Raw genomic sequence first — 18525 nt, forward strand, 5'->3', positions numbered from 1 at the left:
TGCTTTATGTTTAGAAATGGGTGCTGGTAAGACAGATTAAGAAGTAACAACATTCTAGGAGGTTGGTTAAGTGGGTTTTGTGATACAATTGTGACTATCGTTCTTTGTCTTAGGAGCAGGAGTGGGGAAACTTTTTCTGTAACAAGCCAGACAGTAAATAGGTTTAGCTTTACGGACCATGTGATCTGTCGCAACTAGTCATCTCTGCTGTCGTAACACAAAAGTAGCCATAGACAATACGTGAGCAAACTGGTGCGGCCGTGTTCCAATAAAGCTTTATTTACAAAAACAAGAGGCGGGCCAGTTTTGCTCTGTGGGCCGTGGTTTGCAAACTCATGCCTTAGAAGACAAATAAAGCTCAGCTATCTTGCAAATAAACACATCGGGCCAAATCTGTCTAATAGTCTAGTTGCTTCTGCTGTAGAAGAATAAAATCTAGAGTCCTTCTGGGTCTGAACTTTTTCAAACAGAAAGCTTAGGTGCATGACAATATGGACTTTGTGTGCACTCTTAACCAATAATGTGACGAGCAAGAGGACGGACAGGATTGTATTAGGTCTGTCTCGGTGAATGACTAGCCTTGAAAATGCTGAAACGGGGATCAGTTTTTTCAGGATTCAGTCTATTTCGGCATAATAGTCAGATATTTACTGCAAAATAAACCAGAAACAAAGAAACCCTTATAAGAACCATAAGAACAATCAAAGGAACTAAAATCGCATATGAAAGTTTGAGTGGTTTGACTATTGGGCTGAGGGCTCTCCATAAAGTTCCTCACATTAACTGGCCTCTATTTCTCCCACCTTTCAAGTTACAATTAACCTTTACTGCCAGAGCAGTTGACAATTTGTACACATGAGTCCCATTTTAATAAACTGGATTTGGTTCAGAAGGCCTCAGAGTTGTTTCAGAGAGAACAGCAATTACACAGGGAGCTATCACATTTGGAATTTCCAGGGAGAAAGGTTTCAGATGACCTTCAAGTATATCTTCCTTCTCAGGGATTGGACATAAAATAACAACTCAGAGTCAGGGATATTAAGGGGTACTGTGTTTGTAAGGAAAATGGCACGGCATGGCACATCTTTTTCCTCAAGATTCTACAGCCATGTTCCCAGAGTGGAATCTGTGTGCCTTCCAAGGTGAAACTCGCTGCAGGCGGGGAAGACCAGACTACTATGTCCATCTGGAATGGTTCGGAAGAGTTCCCAAGCAGCCCTCAGTTCCACTCAGAGAAGCCCTAACACATCACGTCACTTCAAAGCCATGGTTCGCTCCCAAGAGCCTCAGCAGAGTTCCTCGGACTGCCGGAGTGGACTTTCCACCGCTGCTCTCCACGACAGCGCACCGACTTTCCGATTCTCCTTACTTTCACAGGCCACTGTGTAGTCAGCCTAGCTCACATCCTCCTGGCTGCATCTTAGCAGATCCCCGGCTGGCCCAGACCCCGGATCTCTGGTTTGCCCTCGGGGAGGGAGTCCAGCAAAGCAGTCCTTCTGGGCCCCTCTTCATCATAATTGATGATTTTAGACGCTGGTCTCCCGGGACAATAATACTCTTTATAATTTAACTCAGAGCATAGAGCAAGTAAGATGTCTCTCATACAGTTAAAAGTAGACAAGCCTGGGCCAGTCCCAGTGGCCTAGTGGCTAAGTTTAGTGCAGCCCACTTCGGCAGCCCTGGGTTTGGTTCCTGGGGGTGAACCTACACCACTTGTCTATCAGTGGCCATGCTGTGATGGTGGCTCACATACAAAAAGAGAAAGATTGGCACAGATGTTAGCTCAGGGCCCATCTTACTCAACAAAAAAAGAAAGTAGATAAGCCTTCTGTCCAGGATATAGGGAGCCCACAGGGTGAACAGTGAGATGAAAATGTTTTGAGAAATCCCACTACTAATAAAATGGGTGGCTTCTCCCACACAGTGTGAAAATCTCAACATCATGCAGAGGATTACCCGTAGAATAGCCAGGATGTAAGATGGGAGGATGGCAAGAGTTTATACCTTTAAAAACAGATGTTAGCTCAGGGTGAATCTTCCTCCGCCAAAAAAAATAAAAAAGCTTCTAGTCTTGCAAGCATAGGTAACACTTTTTTTTCCTGTCTGATTAACCAATAATGGAAGCAGTAGGTGATTGGGTTTTAAGAAGACTCAAAATTTTTTTCTTTTTTATGTGAATTCACAGACACACACAAACACACACACACACACACACACACACACACACGCACGCAGGCACGCACCCCTCAAGTAAACTGAACTCCCCGAGCTGCAGAAGAATGCAGTGCCTTTCTGGCAGGGAGTCCACTGGGGCACTGCCAGATGAGGGCCGTGCCCCGAGCACCTCTGGCTGGGCCCGGGAGCCCTCTTACCTCACAGAAGCTCTGGCACTGCTGCTTCCGCAGGTCCCAGGATTCCTTGCAGGGCTCCAGGCACTGGAGAGATAAACAACAGGAATAAATAAACAAACACGGAGAGGAAACAAGGCCACAAGGCAAAGAGTTCACCTGTGCTCCTTCCTTTTCAACACCTACTTTTCCGAGTTAGTTTGGGAAATCCAACTTCCCAGGGGGTGGTTTTAACTATGCATAAGAGCAGGAGCATCATTACAGAACAATCAAAAAAATGTCTATTTCAACACTATTGAAAAAGAAAAGGTGCACAGTGTGGAGGTGAAGTTAGGAAAAGTGGTGATGTTCATTGTCAGGCTGAACAATTTGGCTAAGAAATTTTTTAATTGAAGAGATATTTTTTAAAGCTTGTTACAGATGAATTTTTTTCTTATAAATTTTAATATTAACTTGGTTTTAAATTGGCAAAATACGGTTATTTTTTGTATACTCTCCTGTAAGTGACTGAGTGAAATTGCTCTGTATTAAATACATGTAAGTATGTATATATACACATATATATTGCTGTTAACTCACGTCTTTAGCTCACTGAATCCGACAACATTAATGTTCACTCAGTTTAATTACTCTATTGAAATATATTGAATAAACCTGAACATTAGATTCTGACATGAGAGTTTCAGAATAAAGTTTGAATATATATATATAATTTGTTACCATATGTATTTTAATAAGCCAAAGGTAATAGCTCGGCTCCATTGTTCAATAACAAACGTCATAATAAATAATAATAGTGTTGAATAAAAAAGTATCTGTGTGTATAATATATAGTTCTACATATAATATATAATTATTATACATAAAATATAGTACTATACTACTATATAAATATACTATATATAATATGTAGTAATAAATAAGAGATTACAGCCAGCCCTCATGGTTGAAATTAAAATGTTATGTTCATATGAATGGAGATTTGATTCTCAAAATTATATTTTAATGCAAATTTTAATTAGTGAAAATTAACAGTCATGTAGAGTTGTCAGCCATCTAACTATCGGCATACCCCTGGCTCCCAGAAGCTCATGACTATTTTATCTACATGATTTTTGTTTCACTATTGATAAACTTTTCAATTAGGATCAAAATTCTCAGTTAAATTTCAGACATGTATAATGTACAATTCAGGATATATACCGATACTATTTTTTTAGTCTACTTTCTAACAACCTCCTCCCTGTTTTAATATAAAGATATACTTTGGGGCTGGCCCGATGGCATAGTGGTTAAGTTCACACACTCCACTTCAGTGGCCCAGGGTTCGCAGGTTTGGATCCCAGGCGTGGACATGAGCACCACTTATCAAGCCATGCTGTAGCAGGCATCACACATATAAAATAGAGGAAGATGGGCACGGATGTTAGCTCAGGGCCAATCTTCCTCAGCAAAAAGAGGAGGATTGGTGGCAGATATTAGCTTAGGGCTATTCTTCCTAAAAAAAATAAATAAAAATAAAGACATACTTTAAAGATAAACGGGAAGACCCTATGCTTGTGAAACAATTTTCAAATATCCATTGCCATTTTTTTCAGTCAAAAATATTTATATGAAAACAAACTACTGCCCACGTATCAACTGTCAATTCATCACACTAATGCTATTTGAAGCGTGATCAATGACTGGCACTATGAACGTCACGTTGGAGTTTATTAGAAATGCAAACTCATGGGCTGCCCCTAGACCTACAGAGTCAGAGCCTCTGGGATCGGGCCCAGGAATCTCTTTAACAAGTTCTCCTGGAAATGCTGATGTTTACTAAACTTTAAAAAGAACTGCTTTATTGTGGTAAACATTGCAATATATATGTGCATCAAATCATGACATTGTACACCTTAAATTATACAATGTTATTTGTTAATTGTATCTCAGTAAAGCTGGGGGTAAAAAAACAAGTGCTACAGAACTTGATGAAAACAGAGTCTGTAATGTCTCCTTCTTGATTCCTTAAGAACCAATCTCTCTCTCTCTTTCTTTCTTTCCTTTTTGGAAGATTAGCCCTGAGCTACCATCTGTTGCCAATCTTCCTCATTTTTTTTTGGTTTTTGCATGAAGAAGATTAGCCCTGAGTTAACATCTGTATCAATCATCTTCTACTTTGCATCTGGGTTGCCACCACAGCATGGCAGACGAGTGGTGTAGGTCTGCACCCAGGATCCGAACCCACAAACCCATGCCGCCAAAGCGGAATGCCCGTACCTCAACCACTATGCCATGGAGTCAGCCCCAGGACCAATCTATTTCTTATGAGAATATTTTAGATTTTATATTCTTTAATGTTGCATACGAACAATTCATTTTTAGGTATTTTAATTTAAAAAACTTGAGCTCTTCAATGAGATTTTTCCAGGACCTCTATGAGCTTAACCCAGGTTTATTAGTGTTCACTTCTCCCAAGCATGTTCCAAAACAAATGTACAATTTTTCACCAATATAACGATTCTAAAAGAATACCATTTTTCTAATAGCAATGAAATCGTTTAAAATCTTGTCAACCTTACATATTTTATGAGTTCTTTAAAGAGTTAGTTTTGTTTCCTAAAGGTACGTCCCGACCCATGACTTATCCTGAGAGCTCTCCATATTTGTTTTGGGATATTGGCTCCTAGCCAAAAAAGGCTAGTGGTCATTTAATAAGTATGCTTAGACCTAATTCCTTCTCAAGACCATTTGAAATGAACAAATGGTACTCTTCAAAATACCCTGAGATTTTGTTCATTTGGAGAAGCGTCCTACAATGTAGCAGGACTGCTCCACAAGATCTGGGGATTTTTCATGGACACCAGCTCAGCTGCTTACAAGTTAAGCCTTTGTCATTTCATTCAGGAAACATTTATTCCAACAAGCATTTATTCCATATAAAAATTGCTCAATGCAATCTGGCTAACAACGCCTCAAAATAATAACGCAATTCTTGCTTCCTGTCATTGCTGAAAATGTAAATTATGAACACATGCCTCTCTACATGTGTACACAGTTGCATTTTCACAAATTCAGACATGAGTGCACCAAAAATTCTCAATCCTTTGAGATCTCCATAATGTCAGATAACCATATTCCTAATAGCTTGTAGGGCAGTCAAATACTTTATCACAAAACAAACGTCATTTACAAAAATGGGCATATTTCTGAAATGCTAATGGAAGCAAGACATAACACATTTGTCTTCTTGCTAATCCAGAGTCTGTCAAAGTCTAGCATTGGTAGATGCAATTCACTTACAGTTCCATTTTAATTGCATGCTTGCCTCATTTCCAATAACCACTAATCAGCAATGTTAAAAGGTACATTTCAAAATGTGATTAATGACAGGCAACATTTTCTTTCAGTAATCCTCTGTGAAAACTACTTGACAAGAATAGCCTAGATGTAGACGTGTGAGTAAATCTTTGCAGGATGAATTTGCCAAAGCTCTGTTTCTTTATAGTGCTCTTGGCCAGGTAAAACGATTTCAACAAAAGCCAAAGAGAAAAAAAAAATGACAGCCATTTCTCTCACACTGAAAACAAGAAGAAAACACTTCTTGTTTCTCCAAGTAATAATAATAATAATAATAAAGGTAAATAAAGGTTTGCCAAAAGAGGATAGCCCCACATCTCTCTTCCATGAGGGAAGGGACTATGAGAGAGATAATACGACAAGCAGACAACAGCTTTGGAACTTACTATATCGCAACTGTAAGTGCCATGAGCATATACTGCCTCAAACTACAAAAATACGGTACTCAAAGTTAATATTTTCGCAAGTGTTTTAGGCTTTCAAGTTTTAGGGTGATAAACTGTTTGAAATAACTTCTTCCTAGGCTATTACTTCAAGCTCAATGAAGAAAAACATCACATTTCAGAGAAATAAAAAAAAATAGGTTGAGAAAGTTAATCATATAGATCATCATTTAAATCAATTATGTTTTACTTATTCTAGAAAAGTACACTCACAATATCATTTGCTTAGATGGTAATTCTATATTCATTTACATTTTAAAATATACAGTAATGTAAAACATGTTCACAGAATATTCTAGTAGAACGTAAGATTCATGAGCACTGAGACTTTGTGACATTTCCTACAATCTTCTCAGCATATAGTAGCAGCTCAATAAACACCTGTTGAATACATTTATTGATAAATTCATGTTTTTGCAGCACTTAGAGTTGGCACACTCAAATACTTCCAGGGACCAAGCAAATAACGAATAAGAGTGAAGGGGGGTAAGTCAGGACCAAGTGGGAGTGACAGGAAGAATGGGAACCTGGAGAGCTCACCCAGCATCCAGAAAACAACTACTCTTCACTGCCTTCTGCTTCTTGTCCAGACCCGCCTGGCACTCCAAACTTTACAGAGAAGCCAGTGATACAGATTTTATGTAAACCCTTCCAACTTTTAAGTATACTGCACAATGCTGTACAGCTCTTTTTTTTCAATTGTAATTTATGTACAGCCCAAGATACTAGAAAAATTACTTTAATTGCTCTAAGTAAGTGGTTCTGAAATAGGGGTGATTCTGTACTTCTGGGGACATGTGGCAATGTCTGGAGACAGTTTTGTTTGTGACCACTGAAGGGAGAGGTACTGGCTTCTAGTAGGTGGAGGCCAGGGATGCTGCTTAAACATCCTACAATGTGCAGGACAGCCCCTCATATGATAAAAAAAATTACCTGGCTCTAAATGTCAACAGTGCCAAGGCTGAGAATTTTTGAACAAGACACAACAAAATCAGTGGGTTAGTCGTAATAACAGAGTTGATCCTGAGAAACAACTTCGCCAGGATCACAGAGTAAAGGCTACTCAGAACTGTGACCTCTAATCATGTAGCAATTCTATATATTTTGGCCTCATTCATCCTTCTAAAACATGGTTTTGATAATGGGAGTTCCCTCGTAATTAGTCAATAATTTTCAAACTAATCCCAAAGAATATGGTTTTACATTCAAAACATCTGGTCAACCAGCAAATCCTGCCTAACCAACTTCTTCAACCTCATATGATCTACCTTCACTGAAGCTGGTCTCTTTTCTGTTCCCTAAACACAAGATCCCTTCCACTTCCACTCTGTTATTATTGTTCTTCCCTAAGGAGGAACTATTCTGTCCTTCTCCGCTCCCATCAACAGCTGCTTCAAACCATCTATTTTTGACCATTGCCGTCCACACGGCACACATTGATTTCCCCTCTCTGCAACCACACAGCACACATTGATTTCCCTTCTCTGCAACCACACAGCATTTAGTTTCCCTCAAGACTTCTCACATTTTGTTTTCAATTCACTTGGAGAGTCTATGAGTTGTACTGAAGTTACACTGTCTCCAATTGACTACAAACTCCTCTTTAGGAGGGAAGGTGTCTGCTAACCCTTTTATGATCCTTCACAAGGCACATGGGCTGAGCACGCACAGGAGAGAGCAGACTCTAGGGAACCAGCCCTGTGCTCCATGGTAGCGCAGCTCGCGCAGACTGGAGGGCTGGAAAGCCTTGGCTTGAGCCCGAACTCTGCCACGTGTCGAATCTTCAACTGTGAGAAAAGCACATAGACTATTTAGCCTCAGTTTGCAAACTCAAATATGAGAACACAACTGTCCGTATTCACTTGTTAAAATAGGACTGAACGTGAAAGAGTGCCAGAACCTCTACAGATTATGGAGCACTTCTCAAATTATTTGTTCAGGGGAGCCTCATCACAACAAATCTCTGGAGGTAGGTCAAATTAGGTCCTATTATCTGTCCATTTTGGAGAGAGGAAACGGCAGTTCAGAGAAGTTGAGGAAACCAGGCAAGTGACTATAGTTTGAGACGTCAGGGGCCGGAATTTGGACCCACGCTTTGGCACACTCAAAGAAACGATGCTTCCAAATTAAGCACTGCCCTATTTCTGCCACATGCTACAAGGGCTTAACGAGATAATGTATGTGAAAGGGATTTAGAAACTGAAAAGCACTTTGCAAACCTCTGGGATTACTAAATTATTATGATCCCAAAGTGGATTTAGTTCCAGAATGCCAGAGGTGCTACAAATTCCAAGGCATTTATGTAATCACAACCAATAAGACTGAGTATTTCACATCACAGACAAAGGGATCCAGCTCTTATGAGCCAAAGTAGTGACAAAGAGGGAAATTATTGACATTGCTTTGGTGAACTACCATCTGGACTGTTCAGCACAAAATTCCATACCTTACATTTAACCAAACACTTTGATAAAAGTACAGCAAGGGAAAATATATTACCTAAATAGCAATTACAATAAATTCTGAAGCAAAAAATGTTCATACAAAATTCAAATTTTTCACACATGCCAAATAATCAAGGAAACAGAATCTAAAATTACATTATGTTACATAAATAGAAACTATGCTAAAACAAAGCAACCAGCATTCCATACATTGCAACCTGTTCAAATTAACATCTGCTAAATCAAAATGGACTAGTATTTCCTACGTGCAAAGTACTGTCTAGTCACCAAGATGGGGGGAAATGTGGCAAAGATTCATTCTGCCCTGACTTAGCATATAATCTCCATGAAAGAAAAGCATGTAAATAAACAAGTCTAAAGCAATGAAGCATAAAAAAAGTGGTAGAAGAATAATGTCCCATAAGAAACTAAAGAAGTGATAGTATTTCCATATGGGATAATCGGAGAAGATCTCATAGAATTGAGGATTCATGAATTAGCTTAGAAGGATAAGTAGGACTTGAGCAATTGTAAGTAGATTTGAGGCCTGGACAATATTGTATATATTGGCGGGATGGGGGGGCAGGCTTGGTGTGTGATAGTTAAAAGGGGAGAAGACCCAGTAAAATACAAGACAAGAAAGATGGTCCTTGGAATTCAACGAGGATCCACCGACACTCCTAGAACAGAGAGTTGCTTGCCCCAATTTGTGTTTAAGATGACTTTGTGTTGGACCAGGGGATGGATTAGAGAGGTGAGATATTGCAGCAAATGAAACCAGAGCAAAAGTTTTTACAATGCCTTCCAGATCTTCTCTCCACCATTTCTCGTATCAATATACCATTTGGATGGCAGAGGACACCGGGTGAAAGGAAAAGCAAAATAAACCCATGAAGGACAATGTTGAGGTGCAAGCTTGTGGACATACTTACTGGTTTTCTTTGAAAGGTGGGAATGAGGGAGGAAGGAGAATGGGAAAAGTCACCAACATTTCTAACCTCGATCTGAAAGGAAGTGATGGTGTCAATAAGATGGAGGGGGCAGGAGAAACAAACATGGGGAAACATTAGGAACTGAGTGTTCAACATGATGAGTGTGAGGTGCCCAGTGGATACACAGGAAGGGAGGCTCAATAAGCTATTGGGATTATGGATATGAGTTCCAGAGAAAGGTTGATCATATGCAAGTCTCTCCTTTCTTTCTCTCTACGTCATTCATTCATTCCTTTCATAAACATTTGCTGAATTCTATTACCACCAGAGGGCCATGCTAAGTGATGGGTCCATTAATCTATAAACTACACAAAAAAATCTGCCTTCGAGTTCCTTACAGCCTAGAAAGGTTAAAAAAAGCATGTTCATTTATCAGCAAAAGTCAATGATACACGTCAAAAAGAAGTATAAGAAATATAAGGATTGGAGTGTCAAGAATTTGGGGAGTTGGCCTATTCAACATAGTGCTGGAGGTTTTGGCCAGAGTAATTAAGCAAGATAAATAAAAGGGATCCAAATCGGAAAGGAAGAAATGAAACTCTTGTTGTTTGCAGATGATATGATTCTATATATAGAAAACCCTATAGAATCCATCAGAAAACTGTTAGAAATAATCAACAACAACAGCAAAGTTTCAGGGTAAAAAGTCAACTTACAAAACTCAGTTGCATTTCTATACACTAATAATGAACTAGCAAAAAGAGAAGAATACAATCCCATTTATAATCACAACAAAAAGAATAAAATATCTAGGAATAAATTTAACCAAAGAGGTGAAAGACCTGTACACTGAAAAAGATAAGACATTATTGAAGAAGATAAAGAAATGGAAAGACATTCCATGCTCATGGACTGGAAGAACAAACATAGTTAAAATGTCCATATGACCTAAAGCAATCTACAGATTCAACGCAAATCCAATCAGAATCCCAATGACATTCTTCATGGAAATAGAACAAAGAATCCAAAAATTCATATGGAACAAACAAAAGACCTCGAATAGGCAAAGCAATCCTGAGAAAAAGGAACAAATCTGGAGGCATTACAATCCATGACTTCAAAATATACTACAAAGCTATAGTAATCGAAACAGCCTGGTACTGACACAAAAAAATCAATGGACCAGAACTGAAAGTCCAGAAATTAAACCACAAATCTATGGACAGTTAATCTTCAACAAAGGAGCCAAGAACATACAATGGAGAAAGGAAAGTCTCTTCAATAAATGGTGCTGGGAAAACTGAACAGGCACAGGCAAAAGAATGAAAGTAGACCATTATCTTTCACCATGCACAAAAATTAACTCAAAGTGGATTAAAGACTTGAATATAAGACCTGAAACCATAAAACTCATAGAAGAAAATATAGGCAGTACACTCTCTGACATCGGTCTTAGCAGCATCTTTTTGAATACCATGTCAACTCAGGCAAGGGAAACAAAAAAAATAATAAACAAATGGGACTACATCAGACTAAAGAGCTTCAGCAAGGCAAAGGAAATCAGGATCAAAACAAAAAGACAGCCCACCAACTGGGAGAAAATATTTGCAAATCGTATATCTGATAAGGGGTCAATTTCCAAAATATATAAAGAATTCATACAACTCGACAACAAAAAAACAAACCACCTGATCAAAAAATAGGCAGAGGATATGAACAGACATTTTTCCGAAGAAGATATACAGATGGCCAACAGGCACATAAAAAGATGTCCAACATCATTAATCATTAGAGAAATACAAATCAAAACTACAATGAGACATCACCTTACACCTGTCAGAATGGCTATAACTACCAAGACAAAAGACAACAAATATTGGAGAGGATGTGGAGAAAAGGGAACCCTTATACACTGCTGGTAGGAATGCAAACTGGTGCAGCCACTACGGAAAACAGGATGGAGATTTCTCAAAGAATTAAAAATAGAAATACCATATGACCCAGCTATCCCACTACTGGGCATTTATCCAAAGAACTTGAAATCAACAATCCAAAGAGACTTATACACCCCTATGTTAATTGCAGCCTTATTCACAATAGCCAAGACATAGAAGCAATGTAAGTACCCTTCTATTGATGAATGGATAAAGATGTGGTATATATATATATATATATATATATATATATATATATATACACAATGGAATACTACTCAGCCATAAAAAAGACAAAATTGTCCCTTTTGCAACAACATGGATGGACCTTGAGGGTATGATGTTAAATAAAATAAGTCAGACAGAGAAAGACAAACACTGTATGATTTCACTCATGTGGAAACAAACACATAGATAAGGAGAACAGATTAGGGGTTACCAGAGGGAAAAGGGGCTGGGGAGTGGGCAAAAGGGGTAAAGGGGCACATATGTATGGTGACAGATAAAAATTAGACTACTGGTGGTAAGCATGATGCAATCTATGCAGAAACTGATAAATAATAATGTACACCTGAAATTACACAATTTTATAAACCATTATGATCTCAATTAAAAAATTGAAAGAAAAAAAAACTCAGCCTCAAATCCGCCCCAAAAAAAGGAATTTGGGGAGTTGGGATCTATGAGAGCTAGAATGGCAACACTGAGGAGATCTCATAGTTCAGCAAGATGTTTTTGTTTGATGTGTTTTGTTCCCTCTTTTTCTGTTTGTGCACAAGGAGACTGGAACATGAGGAGATAGAAAATGAGGAGACTGGAACATGTTGGAGGGCAGAAAGAAAGGTTGCAACATGGAAACACAGAATTGTAGAGAGGCAAGGAATCTTTGATGGCATCTAACCCAACTCTGCACCTTCCAGATTTGGGAACTGAAACAGCTTCACAGAAGCGATGGCTGGGTAGCAGGAGTTAGGTCCATGGCTCCATCCGTGATTGGAAACAAGCCATTCAATTTCACTGTTCAGCTTCAAGATGTAAGAATTTGGTTGTGGAGAGACGTGACAATGGTCATGAGTGGCACTTGCTGTCCAATCACAGTTTTCCAATATGGTGAGAAAGCACCGATGATTAGATGTGTGTGTCCTTCTAGGTGCAATTCTGGTGGCTGAGCTTGAGATGTCTCGTGTGGATAGGCAACACAGGTGAGGGGCACAGAAACTGACGATTCCAGTCAGGTCTGCGGGCAAGGGAAAGAGCATGATCCTTGGAGCTGGCTTGACCTAGAGGAGAGCTCCTCATCTCCCACTTGCTCCATTCAAGTTTTATTTTAACCTCTGAACCATAGGTTTCTGATATATAAAAGAGCAGAGTAATATTTGCCCGAGGGGGCTTTTTTGAAATAAATTTTTAATGACAATATTTTGAAATACCTACACATAGTAGCTGCTTAGTGAATCTTGTTCCCTTCCATGTCTAGAGGATCAATAAGGAGAATTTATTTTAGTTCTTTCATATTCCCCTGATATCTACCTTTTTTCTTTTAATTGAAGAAGGAAATAAAATTTGTTTTAATTCCAGTCTCTCAAGCACATTCCAATAATTGTCTTAAAAGTGCCGAATTTTTTGCCAAAATTCCAACAGCTTTGTTTGGGTGGGGTGGCATTATATTTGTGTATGTGGCCAGAAGGTGGAAGCAGAAGAAAAAATCTGGGACTAGGGCACTGTGCATTTTGTTGGACATACAGTATGCTTTCACAAAAATATTTTCTGTTGAATAATTAAAAAATCAAATAATGATTTATAATTAATTTTTGTCTGGATTGTTGCCTGGATGCAAAGAATAAGCTTTAGGTGCCACAAAAAAAAAATCCAACTTTTCATTTCATAGAGGTGTATATTCACAGCATATAATAATGCTATCAACAGAAGTTTCCAAAGACTATTTCTGTTTTCTGAATTAAGGGCAGCAAGTTTCTCTGGGATACTGTAGACCTGTTTTTTAGATGGATATGGGGTTTTTTTCCTCAATATATTTCCTAAAATATGTGCAACCTACTGCCTTTGGAAGTATCCGTGGACTCTCTCCAGCTCTAAATTGGTATAGAAATTGTTACAACCCTGCGCGTCGAAAAGTGCACTTTGTCTTGCCAAAATAATGAAATCTTTTGGCAGGAAGCCGGCAGAAGTACAGTTGAACAATCATCAGAGCCTGAACCACAGGAGATTAGCGTGCCAACCCAGCACAGTAATGCTACGCCTTCGACATCTCATATCACAAATCAACTTTCTCTGAAACGTTCGAAGGTAATTGCTCTCTCGCCATGATGCTTATCTAGGAATCTGGGCCTCGTTTTATCACAACTATTTTTCATCATAAAAGGAACTCTGACATCAAGAGCTCTTGTAGTTTCAGTGAAAGTGTTTAGAAAAAACCAAAAAACAATTAAAATGGAAAACAGAAATTAATCAAGGTAGTTATTATCAGAAAACCATACTCTCATTGTCATTCTTTCTCACTTAAACTAGACCATGATGCACAGCATTGAGTCTCTTCAAACAGGTGCGTCACAGAATTCTGTCTCACTGAAGACCAAGCGTGCTTTCTTGGCATCCAGATTTTCCACCTGATCTCTGCTACGGCATTTTAGCATAATACTGATACATATTTCAAATAATAGTCAGTGGTTATTTCTCAAATTAAAACAATATTAATTATGAAGAGAAAGTGACAACTTTACAGGGGAGAAACCTGGCAGAGAACACCTTAACTAAGTGATAAATGTCACATCTCTGGGAATGGGACAAACCCAAGCCATGTGCCCCTGGTGGGATGCACCGGGGAAAACACAGCATCACCAAGGTGGGGCTCCTGCCCAAAAGGCAGAACCTGAATTGAACCCCAGGAAAATATCAAACAAATCCAGAACAAAGTGCCTTCTACAAAGCAACAAACCTTTGTCTTAAAATATATCAATGTTGTGAAAGGCACAGGAAGGCTGAGGAATGCTTCCAGACTAAAAGAGACTAAAGACATGTGACAATCAAATGCAAAGGATGACGATGGCCAGATCCTGAATCAGACTAAACAATGCTATAAAGAACATGATTGGCACAATTAATGAAATTCAGGTGTAGACAACATACGAGATAATAGTATTACGTCTATGTTAAATTCCCTGAATTTGATAATTCCACAGTAGTTATGTAAGAGCTGCATGTTGAAACATTTAGGGGTAAAGAATCATGATGTCTGCAACTTATTTTTAAATAGTTGGAAAAAAGTTAACTATTATATATGTATATATACACATATATACAGAGACAGAGAATGTGATAAAGCAAATATGGCACACACCAAAAAAGTTAACAATTGGTCAATCTAGATTGGAGTCAGCACTAGAAACCAGGGACCAGATCTGACACACCATCTGTTTTTGTAAATAAAATGTATTGGAACACAGCCACAGCCATTCATTTCTGTATTGTCTGGGGCTGCTTTTGTGCTCCAATAGCTGAGCTGAATAGTTGCGACAGAGTTTTATGTCCATGAAAGCCAAAGAGTACTTACTAGCTTTTGACAGAAAGTTTGCTGTACCCTGATTTAGATGAAAGCTATATGGAAGCTCTTTATACTATTCTCCTCACTTTTCCAAAGCGTTTTAAATCAAGCGAAAAATTAAAAATAAATATGTAATCTTAAAATTACTGAAAATCTCAAAATCACAGATTTTCTTCAGGAAACATCATTGACAAGCTCTCATGGACATATATCTATGGGCAAAAGATGATTAAAACAATAATAAACTGGCTATAAGTAGGCTTATAGGAAGAAATGGAGATTTAGAGACCAATGCTTCAGATCTGAAACCTCATACTGACTGGATGGTACATCTTCCCACAAAATTGTTCAACAAGAATCTTCTGGGCTTTGTACACTTCTACAAACAGGTGATTTAACCAAGCCTGGTGAACCCACGGCACAGAGGCAAGGGTAGCCTCAGTCATCCTGGAGGTCCCAGGTTAACTCCATGGCCTTGTGTAATGACCCAATCATCCTCTCTGTCTTGCTTTCTAATTATGAACACAGGAAACGAGTTCACCCAGCCCTGTGGTCCAATTTGCCTCTGAAAATGTCCCTCCCTCTTTTGTACTAAATAAACCCTTCTTACAACATCAAAGCAAAATGTTCCTCATCATGAAAATAGGAAATGAGTAAAACCTACTTCTTTTGCAGTTGCAAGCCACTCAATGACATGTCCTGAATAATTATTAGCTTTCAGTAGTATTTGCACTTCCTGCCTAAATTCATACATAAATTCTAAAATCAGTAGAATCCATGTTTATTACAAGACCAACGAGGGAAAACTGCCGTTGGTGTTGGGCCAAGGCAGGGGAGGAAAGAAGGGGTGGTGCCCTCCCCTCAAATGTGGAAGCTTACATGCTAATATGAACATTTTCCTCAAGACACGAAGAACCGCCCTGCAATGGGAAATGAATTGGAGAAGGAGATAGCCCAATTGATGACAGACACAAGACAGCCTTTCCCCTGGGAAAATAAAAACGTATGGTTAATCAGGGTGCTCAAAAAATCAACAATGGCTAGAAAATATCATTCCTAGGTGTCCTTTCAAACCCAGAAAATGCAACATACACACACACCATTCTTCATTATAGTTTGATTATAGGCATCTGTGTCCTTTGGCAGACTATCAAATCAACCACTCATCTTTCTCCAATATTGATCCCCAAGTAACCAAAATAGCTCCAGAAACCTGTCATAGCCATTAGTCAGATCTTAGAGGCTGAATTAAGGAGAACCATCTTGTGCACCCAGAATCTCAAGCTTTCATTAGATCAGATTTTGCATAGCTCCACGGGAATCACCAGTCAGTGTTCTACAGGCTTAAACAGCCAGGCCCCATCCCCAGAGTGAAAGCCAGCATCTAATCTGCACAGCAGGCTTTTGACATGGCTGAGCCCCCAGGTGAAAGAACTCCCTCTTGACAGGCTACCAGATGAATGGAGATTAGGATTCCCCTGATGTCACGCTGCGTTTAAAAGCTTATGCAAGTCTAGCGCTGATCCTCCTCTCCATATATATTTTTTCTACACATTTGCTTAACAACACACAATTCCGAAGAAATCTTGTAACTGGTAGAGTTGGAGAACCGTGTCAATCGTATTCCCAAGCTGGGTGGCCTGGTGTCCTTTTCCCCTGGGCTATTGGCCTTATAAAATCACAGGAGGAATTGGATTTTGCTATTTGCCCCTATGTTAAATCTCACAGCGCTACTGTTGAGCCTGTCTTATTTATGATACGTGCTTGTGGGTTAATAAGATTGTTTATATCAGCAATATATAAGAATGGCATAGGTAGATGTACGCTGTCAGCTTATTATTTCCGAGAAATTAAATCTATTTGTCTGAGAGTGGAATGATTGTAGCAGATTCTAAAACGGAAGCAAGTCCTTCCAGTTAGACACATCATCAAGTGTCAACACTAATCCTTGCAGATAGCAGCAGCTTGTAACATTGACAGCTTAATATCTATCTGTGTGGTTGGGTCGTCTGACAAGTCAAGCTCAAGGAAGGCATGGTGTGCTCTTGAAAGGACTGGGGAGCCGAAGCTCGACTTTCGTGTTTCCTGTCTCCCTTGCCAGATCAAATCGCCCCAGCTTTGTCAACATTAAAGTGCCTCCAAGACATTAGTGCATCCCTGAACAAACCCATTCAACTTCGCATTCTGTGGTAGGTCTGCTCAAAATTAACAAGTGAGTCGTAATATTCATAACTTTCCAGAAGCTGAAAAGGAAGCACTGGGCTGGAGCATACGTATTAGTTATGGATGGGAAACCCTATTTATATAGAACCTATTTGCCCTTTAACCCAAACTTGGAACTTGCACAATCTCACTTGGATATTTAATTTTGTTCCCTCTTTATCCTGAAAAGAGTGATATTGAGGTTCTCTTGTCCAGTGGAATTCTGTTATAACAAAATAACAATTAAAGCTACTTGTGAACCCAATCAAAACTAGCAGCAAGTGCAAACTCACGAAGTGTGGACCAGAATGAACGTTTGGCTAATGACCCTACTCTTTCAGGAGATTTTGCACAGGTCTAGAATAGCCTTCTATATCACTCTTTTGGGGATAGCATAGAGAGTTAATCAAACAATGTGGAATTAGCTGAGTTGTGAAATGCAAAACAACAAGAGGAGACTTCTTTGGTTGGGTCCTTAATTGAATGTTTCAGGTCAAGGGAGTTATGAGGAGACGGTAGCAAAGAAGCCCCATGCCTGCACTGCATTTCACAACTCAGCTAATCCAACACTGTTTGATTAACTCTATGCTTACCCTCTTGACTCCTTTACCCACTCAGTCATCAGTTGCTCTGCTGAACCCAAAAATGCAGAAAAAGAAGGCAGCTAGAATCACGTGGAGCAGTACCAGTCAACATAATGCAATAGTGTAAATGCTCTATATATGCACTGCCTGATATGGAAGCACCTAATCCCCTGTATTAAATGTCTTCCAGTTTATGTACCTAGAGTGGTGTGTTGTCTTTATTCACACTGCCTGATACAACGGATTAAGAGATAGCTGTGATTCAAATTCAATCCCTACATCACTAAAAATGCAAAGAACATAGACACGGTTTCTCCGATCATCTATTGTATTGCCAATGTTCCTTCATAACCCTACTATCCCTTTACTTTGGAGCAAACAAAAATAAGTGAAACAAGGTAATACTCTCCCTTTACTTTGTTGCCTCTCTCCCTTCTGTCCTCCCTTCCCTGCATACAAACTTACTGAGCCACATCTATGTGGCCAGCACTCTGAGAGACACTGGGAGTACATGGACACATGTGACAGACAGCCTGTCTGCTTTGACCTTAAGTGTGATGGAGGACAAAATTAAGCCATTACAACACAGCGGGCTCAAAGCTACGGCAGAAGAATGGAGAGAAGCACAGATGGGGACAACCAACACTGACATGGAATTGGGCAAAGCTCTCTCTCTGGCTGAAGGGATGTCTCGGCAGAAAGCAGAATAATGAGTAGGAGAAGAATGAGTAGCAAAG

The 18525-nt window shown here is 39.2% G+C and overlaps 1 protein-coding gene across 2 annotated transcripts in view; it reads right to left on the reverse strand.

Moving 5' to 3' along the window:
- Positions 1–18525, reverse strand: part of ANOS1 (anosmin 1) — a 177701-nt gene that overhangs the window by 72390 nt on the left and 86786 nt on the right. For both annotated transcript variants that reach the window (XM_070502495.1, XM_044768171.2), the window contains exon 3: positions 2373–2435. In XM_070502495.1, the coding sequence (XP_070358596.1) occupies positions 2373–2435 (63 nt within the window). The remainder of the gene's footprint in view (positions 1–2372; positions 2436–18525) is intronic.

Source organism: Equus asinus, chromosome X (genome assembly GCF_041296235.1).
Source record: "Equus asinus isolate D_3611 breed Donkey chromosome X, EquAss-T2T_v2, whole genome shotgun sequence".
Taxonomy (NCBI): Eukaryota; Metazoa; Chordata; class Mammalia; order Perissodactyla; family Equidae; genus Equus; species Equus asinus.